The sequence below is a fragment of the Myotis brandtii genome, unplaced genomic scaffold (assembly GCF_000412655.1).
Source record: "Myotis brandtii unplaced genomic scaffold, ASM41265v1 scaffold21, whole genome shotgun sequence".
NCBI lineage: Eukaryota > Metazoa > Chordata > Mammalia > Chiroptera > Vespertilionidae > Myotis > Myotis brandtii.
The window spans coordinates 8,642-17,307 of NW_005357846.1; the positions used below are offsets into that span (position 1 = coordinate 8,642).

At 41.4% G+C, this 8,666-nt stretch overlaps 1 protein-coding gene across 1 annotated transcript in view; it reads left to right on the top strand.

The window, feature by feature from the left end:
* Positions 1–4: 4 nt before the first annotated feature.
* Positions 5–8,666, top strand: part of CTBS (chitobiase, di-N-acetyl-) — a gene marked incomplete at its 5' end in the record, with an annotated part of 22,529 nt that continues 13,867 nt past the window's right edge. The window contains 3 exons of the mRNA XM_005865718.2: positions 5–64; positions 3,211–3,349; positions 3,854–4,062. Coding sequence (XP_005865780.1) covers positions 5–64; positions 3,211–3,349; positions 3,854–4,062 — 408 coding nt within the window. The remainder of the gene's footprint in view (positions 65–3,210; positions 3,350–3,853; positions 4,063–8,666) is intronic.

Genomic DNA, 8,666 nt, shown 5'->3' on the forward strand with positions numbered 1-8,666 from the left:
GGCCTGCTGCCCGTGCCAGGATCCAGCGCTGTGCCAACCCATCCGCAACCGCCCCAACTTCGAGGTAGGTGCCTCTCGCCTGCCCCTCGGGGTCTGGTCCTCCAATCTCAAAGAGACGTTAGAGTCGAACTGAGCCCTAAAAAGAGGTGGTGCGGGTGCTGAAACCAATTTGACCACTTACTTGCCCGGGACCTTTCTATTTCTGAATTTCCTGCATCTTTTAAATGAGGAAACTCAAGCTCAGAGAGATGGAGTAATTCCTCCCACGTCTCACAGCAAGTATTCAAACCCGGATCCGAATCCAAACACAAGCTTTTTTCATTATCCGGCTGTGTCACTTGCAGTGCTTGCAAGCAAGGAACTAGGATAATGAGACGTTCCCTAAGCAGCAAGATCCCGTGGTTTTCAAGAGAACGAGGATTCAACCCTGGCCAGTTTGGCTCAGCTGATAGATCCTGGGCCTGCGGACCAAGGGTCCTGGTTCAATTCTGGCCAAGGGCAAGTACCTTGGTTGCAGGCTTCTCCCCAGCCCAGGGCGCGTGCAGGAGGCAACCAATCAATGTGTGTTCCTCTCACTTAGATGTTCTCTCTCTTTCCCTCTCTCTTCCACTCTCCCTAAAAAATCAATGGGAAAATATCCTCGGGTGAGGATTAACAAGAGAGAGGGAGAGGAGAGGGAGAGAAGGGGGAGGGGGGGGGAGAGAGAGAGAGAGAGAGAGAGAGAGAGAGAATATGAGGGTTCAGTTTGAATCTTTGCACTCCAACAGTGCATTGGAGAGCAGAATGTTTTGCTTACCTTTTCTTTCCTCTACCCACCATCCCTTTCCTTTAGGCCCCTCAAAACCACCCAAGAAGGGGGGTAAAAATAGGTCTTTCAGTGAATTTTCTTTCTACTCACCTAACAATTTGACAACTTTAATCCAACTGTTTCAGAGGCAACATGAAAACAACCTGATTGCTTAGAGTTTGATGACTGCACATAACATAACAGGGAATTGAACATCTGAGAGGTGGAAAGGCTTAGTCCAAACAGCATTGTTTTATAATGTAGGGGCCATTGCCAGTTCCAGGGGACAATTTACATATTAGGTTTTTATTATATAGGATAGGCTATCCTTCTCTTCCTCTCTCTTATTTCTTTAAGCACATCTTAGGCCCCACCCCTGCTTAAAATATCCTAATGCAGTGGTTCTCAACCTGTGGGTCATGACCCCTTTGGGGGTCGAACGACCCTTTCACAGGGGTCACCTAAGACCATCGGAAAACACATATATAATTACATATTGTTTTTGTGAGTAATCACTATGCTTTAATTATGTTCAATTTGTAACAATGAAATTTGGGGTCACCACAACATGAGGAACTGTATTAAAGGGTCGCAGCATTAGGAAGGTTGAGAACCACTGCTCTAATGGTTTCCCATTGATCTCAGGATAAAATGCAAAATCCTCTCTGGTCTCCAAAGCTTTACTTGATCTTGCCACCTTACTAGATTCATCTGATTCTATGTACTCACAGGATCTTGTGTCCTAGCCACATTGACTTTCTTTTGATTCCATAAATCCCAAATTCTCTTGAGGGATTGAGACCTTTGCACTCTTTTCTTTCCTTTGCTGAGAATGCTTTTTTTTTTTTTGTCCATAGGTATGTCTCCTCCATTCTGTCTAGATCATCCCCCAGATTTCAGTCCTTTCCTAAGTGTGTAGTCCTCAGCGAAGTTTTCCTGCCCAAGTAGGGAAGCAGGTCCCTTTATATGCTGCCATGGGCCCCGGCATTCCCATGTAGCTCTTACCACAATTGTACTTAAATAAAGGACCTGTTCTTTCTTTTTAACCTCTTTGTCACTAATGCCTAGCAATATGCTCTTCCTACACCTTACAGGATGGAATTCAGTAAGTATTTGCTGAATCAATTAACACCTTATTTGGGATAAAATAATAGTAATCAGTGGGCCTTCTGTGCTTCTAGAATTATCTGTGGGGTAAAAATACTGGAGAAACATAACTTCATCTACTTCAGAATTTAACTTGAGTACTATTCTAAGAAATCAGGTTCCCCAAAAATCATTCATAGAATTGCAATATCACCTGGCCGGTACAGCTCAGTGGTTGAGAATTGACTTAGGAACCCGGAGGTCCTGGTGCAATTCTCAATCAGCCACATGCCCAGGTTTCTGGATTGATCACCAGTGGGGGGCATGCAGGAGGCAGCCGATCAATTATTCTCACCATTGATGTTTCTATCTCTCCTATCTGAAACTATATATATATATATATATATCCTCCTCTTTTTCTCTTGCCTTACTCATTCAAATAGTCACAAGGTCCTGTTAATTTTGCTTCCTTAGGATCTTTCAGATCTGTTCATTAATCTCACCTTTGCTGCTCCACAACATTAGCTGAGGTCACTAACATCGCTTGCCTATATTCTTCCAACAGCTTCCCTATTAGACATTCTGCCTCCAATTTTAGCCTCTCTTGAATCCATTTCCACTTCAGCTGAAGGGATTTTCCGAAAATGCATACATAAATAAAGACCTAAAGTATAAATGTGTGACTTCTCCTTTAAACGCTTTCCCTCTGGATAAAATACGAATTTCTCAAGAGGGCTTTCAAGGCCTTTTATGATTTAATCCTGCCTGCCACTCTCTGGTTTGTCCCTGCTGTCGCAATCTAAATGCTAGGCCATACATCATCGTTCATGAACAGAACAGTTTCACTTCTCTGTGATTCTAATTCATCTGATATGAAGGACTTTCGTAAGAAAACTCTAATTTTTTTCCTGAAATGTTTAACTCAATTTTATAGCAACTGTTCTATAGCAAAAATGTGGTTTAAATGTATTAGTTTCTTATTGCCTCTATAACAAATTAACACAAATTCAGTGTCTTAAAACAACACTTTTTTTCCTTACAGTTTTGGAGGTCAGAAGTAAAAACAAAAAACAAAAAAAAACAGATTCTAGGTGAGAGCCGTACTCAGTATTTAGTTACACAACCACCATGCTCTCTCTGCCTCTAGGCCTTGACACTTGCTACTATCTCCTCCTAGCTACCCTTCCCTACTTTCTAGGCTGGCTAGTTTCCCCTGCCACCAATTATATTGGGACCCTATCCCCCATGTCTTTTTCACTCTTGTACTTTCGGTACCCCCAGTGCCTAGCATATGTTTGATGTTTGATGGTACTTGCTTATCCCTGTTGTCCTAACAGGTCTTTGTGTTTGATGTTGGTGGCAAAACTTGGAAATCTTATGACTGGTCACAGATTACAACTGTGGCACTTTTTGGAAAATATGACTCAGAACTTATGTGCTATGCTCATTCAAAAGGAGCCAGAGTCGTGCTAAAAGGTGAGTGCCAGTTTTTACCAGATGTCTCCAGACAATTGGTAAGTTTACTTGCATCATTTGCTACTCTGACTTTCAAAATAATTCCCTTTTCATGTTCAGCTGGTATATTTTTTAGCATCCTAAACTCTTACATACTGTGTAATTCATTTCACAAATACAAATATTATTAAGGAATTAAATAAACCACTGCATCACTTTGAGCAAAACGTGACTCCTAATTAGCATGATGACCTTTAGCTAGTCATAGTCCACAATTTCTGCTTCTACTTTGAGAATGATTTTACTAATTACTCATAACAGTTACTTTGGAGATGAATGAGTAATAACTTTTTATTATTTTGGTATATTATTACTTTATTTGGAAGACTTAAATTGGGAGCTTAGAGTTCCAAAATAATGAGATGTTTAAAGGACATTTTGATCTCTTTGGAATGGGGTTGTGAAGTAAATGTCATTAAACTGTGAAAAGCATATATGAACAAAATGTGTGTATTGATTTCACAGGAGATGTGTCCTTAAAGGATATCATTAATCCTCATTTCAGAACATCCTGGATAGCTCAACAAGTTAATTTGGCCAAAACACAATATATGGATGGAATTAATATAGACATAGAGCAAGAAGTTACTTGTCCATCACCTGAATATGATGCCTTAACTGCTTTAGTCAAAGAAACTACAGATTCTTTCCATCGTGAAATTGAGGGATCACAGGTAAAAATTCCTTTGATGTGTTTTGGAAATCCCTAAATTTCCTTATCAAGATGTATTCATGAAGGTATAATTAATAGAATCTGTTTTATAGTAATTGAGTAGAAAAAAGTTCAGTACTTATATCCTAGAAAATATTTCTGGAACTTTGGAGGTTTTATTTTAAATGTTTTAAAGAATTTTAAGATGATAAGTCTGTTCTCTATGTACATCAAGATACAACATGGATTGTACCACCTTTTAACCTTGCAGCAGGACTAGAACTATTAGCTAGGCAAAGGGATCAGAAAGAATCAGGAAGGGCTAAGTTGTTTAGACCCTGCTTTCTACGGTGCAGGACAGACAGCTCTTGCCTTAGCATAGAGGTACTGCAGCTGCATCATAGACTGAATTACTTTGTAAAGCACCCAAGGCCCATCAAGGCTCAACGGACTGACTCCACAGAATCAGTCAGAGTTATGACAAAAGGCAGAGTGCATCCCCTTTGCCATAATGAGTGCGATTAGAGCAGATCATAGCACAGGGCATCTTGCCAGGCAATGTATGGGTAACAAAGGATAATGTGGCCCCAGATTAGTAATTCTCAAACCTAGTCATAAACACACACTCACATACATACATACACACACATATACACTGGAACGCACTCCCAGGGATTACTATTCACATGGTTTAAGTGAGCCCAGAGTCCATATTTTTTACACGTTTCATAGGTGATTATGGTTAAGAACTACTAGGCTAGGAGATTCTAGACCAAATGAAGACATAGGATACTCCTGAATTTTCCACCTGAAATGGACACATGAAATGTACAGCTGCAAACGGAACAATTTCTACAGAGAGAAATCCAGAACCTAACTGAGTGCCTACACACCTGGTGACTGAGAAAATAACATTGAAATGGTCAGGAAAGGGTGAGACACACTCTTGCCATAAACCCCACCCCTGACACAGCACCATTTAATAGAGAGGGAGCCCCCAACTACAGCTTCTCTCTGAGGAAGGAAGGGTTTGGAATGCACCAATTTTTAAGGCTCCCACGTGAGGGATGGCCCCCCAAGCCTAGCTCTGAAAACCAGAGGATGGTAGCGACAAAGAAGAGTTTCCCAAAGCACTCGAGCACTTGTAATGGGTATTTTCCCCCTCCTGCCCCCACAGAGCTCAGCTCAGAAAGAGCAGGCAAAAACCAACACTGTATCTCCTAGTTTTTTCTGGGTTTGACTGCATAAAGTTGCTGCCAGAGGCTCTGACTTCTAATAAGCACACGTCTAGCTAGTGACTGCAACCCTCCCCAGACCCCCAACAAAGTAACAAGATCAAAAGACTTTATAAAAAGATTATAAAAAGACTTTAATGAAATTGAGGTAAGTGATTTACTCTATAGTGAATTCAAAATAATAGTCATAACATGGCTCACTGAATCAGGAGAGCAATGTCTGAACAAAATGAGAATTTCAACAAAGATAGAAAATATTAAAAAGTACTAAACAGCCCTGACTGGTTTGGCTCAGTGGATAGAGCGTCGGCCTGCAGACTCAAGGGTCCCGGATTCGATTCCAGTCAAGGGCATGTGCCTTGGTTGCAGGCACATCCCCAGTGGGGGCTATGCAGGAGGCAGCTGATCGATGTTTCTCTCTCATCGATGTTTCTGGCTCTCTATCCCTCTCCCTTCCTCTCTGTAAAAAATCAATAAAATATATTTTTAAAAAAATCCTCACCCGAGGATATTTTTTTTTTAAAAAAAGTACTAAACAGAAATCATAGAAATGAAGAATAACAATAACGGAACTGACAGATTCAACAGAAGGGTTCAATAAAAAACTGAATTAAGCAGAAGAGTCAGTAAACTTAAAGGTAGAGAATTTCATCTAATCAGCAGTGAAAAGAAAAAAGGATGAAAAAGACTGCAGGTAGCTTAAAGAACTTATGAGACACATCAAAAGGACCAATATATGTTATAAATATTTATGCATCCAACATTAGAGCACCCAGATATATCAAGCAAATGCTAACATATTTGAAGGAAGCAATAGATAGCAATCTATAATAATAAAGGCATAATATGCTAATTAGACCAGATGTCCTTCCGGACGACCTTCCAGACGAAGCCGGGGCTGCGAGGGAAGCCCGAGTCCCAGTTGCCTGCCGGCGGCCAGAAGGAAGCCAGTGCCAGCAGCTGGGGGAAGGAAGGCCTACTCTTGCACAAATTTCATACGGCCTCTAGTACTAGAATAATAGGGGACTTCTATACTCCAATTTAAGCAGTGGATATGTTGTCAGTGAGAAAAAGACTCTTTCATGGGATCTTGAGAAAAGCATTTCAAGGATCCACACACAAGAAATTGTGAAGTGGCATGGTTTATTTGTGGTGCAATATTAAAAGAGTTCTCCTGGCTTCCCAATGTCCAATCTCCCTTCATCCCACCATTGAAAAAGTCCAACCATGTCTTCAGCAGGGCCAAAATAAAAGCCAATGCCCAGAGTTCCTGTTTCATAATCCTTGGGAGGCCACATAGTCTGCCTTGGGCCAGGTGGCCACTAGACCTGCTTGGTCGTTTGTATCCAGGCGGGAGAGAACAAGAATGAATGGGGCAAGTGCAGGTCAGTGAGGGAAAGAGAGAGCTTCTTTGTTCACCTGAAATTATGTATTCTTGGGCTTGGGAGGAACCAGAAACTTATTCAAAATAACCAATTAGCCTGGCCGGTGTGGTTCAGTGGTTGAGCATCGACCTATGAACCAGGAGGTCACAGTTGATTCTGGGTCAGGGCACATGCCTGGGTTGTGGGCTTAATCCCCAGTGTGGGGCCTTCAGGAGGCAGCCAATCAATGATTCACTCTCATCATTGATGTTTCTAACTCTATCTCTCCCTTTCCCTTTCTGAAATCAATAAAAATATATTTAAGAAACAAACAAAATAACCCATTAGCTTCCCAAACTTTCTCGGGCTTGTATCGGGGTCCACCCCCTAGTCAGTGATCTTTTTCCCAGATTAGACTGACAGGCTTCTGTGGTGAACACCTCCCACTGTGCCATTTTGATTTTATTGCCCATGTGTTTACTTCCCCTTTGTTCTATCCCTTCCCCCAGTGATCTTTGGGCAATGGACTGGTGGTTCCTGGGGGGAGTGTGAAGCTATAGCTTCCTGGTGAAGCAAATAGGCCTGTGCTTCCCAGCTGAATATGCTCAACAATGTCTCCCCCTTTGCTTCCTTGCCCATCAATAATTAGCTAGCTCTAGTAACAGATAGATTGTGCAGACAGATAATCACTAGGGAGACTTCAATAAGGAAACTACAGGTCACAGCAGCAGTTTTCAACCCTTTTCATCTCATGGCGCATATAAACCCTGTAGCACACCAAAAAATATATTTTTGTTAATCTGACAGAAAAAATAGGTATAATTTTGATTGATTTATTAAAAAATTATAGTAATTACCTACCCTTTTTGCTCAAAGTGACTTTTTAAAAAATCAGGTTCCTATACTTGTATATAAGGATTTCTGGTACTAAGAATTAACCAATCAGATGCAACCTTATTATGGGACATGACCAATAAGATGCAGCTATATTATATGACCTATATATTTATGGTTCAAGACAGGGCATTCATGCTGAAAGGCTATTGTTGTGTTGGCTGTTGTCATTTTTTTATTTGACAATCTAGGGGAAAAGAGGTCAGTGCTCCTGACTAAATCATCAGGTATTGCATGTTTTAAAAATTCTTGCAGCGCGCTGGTTAAAAATAACTGTATTAGAGGAAAGTGACCTAACTGACATACACAGAACATTTCATCCAACAGAAACAGAATACACATCTTCTCAAGTGCACATGGAACATTTTCCAGGAGAGAACATATGTTAGGCTGTTGTAGGAGACCAGAGAAAAACCAAGCAATGCTTAAAGAAATGGAGTTACACAGCTTTATTATGCCAGCAGACTCAGAGGAGGTTGCCTTTCAAATTCTGAGCTAACCAATATGGTGGAAGCCCCTCTTTTATCCCCTTTTGGTGTCTTTGTCCCCCAAATGTGGAATGGGACTTCCAGACCTTTTGCGGGCTTTGCAAAAAGCCCCAGGTGTTGCAGGTCTTGAGACCATACCTAAGAGCCTAGCCTGGCACCAGCACTAATAATCCCCCTCCGCCAGCACTAATAACACCCCTCCGGGGGCTGTGTCATGGTTTATGGCCTCTGTAAGATGTGAGCATTTAGGTAACAGGTCTTGCAACAGTTTCTGAGAAAGGGGCAGCGACTTAATTATAGGTTATCAAGAATGTACACTGGGCTTGCTGGCACAGATTCAGATTGCTAGCCCCCCAAAATATCAGGGTTACATTGGAATTAGCCTTTTTAGCCTTCTCAAAGCCAGAAAACACATCTTAATAATGTTTAGAGGACTGAAATTATATCAAGTATCTTTTCTGACCACAATGGTATGAAACTAGAAATCTACACTAATAAAAGAGAAACATGGTAATTGGCGTACGACCGCTACCCTTCCCATTGGCTAATCAGGGAGATATGCAAATTAACTGACAGCCAAGATGGCGGCCGGCAGCCAGGCAGCTGATGCGAACAGGGAGGCTTGCTTCCTTCAGTGACAGAGGA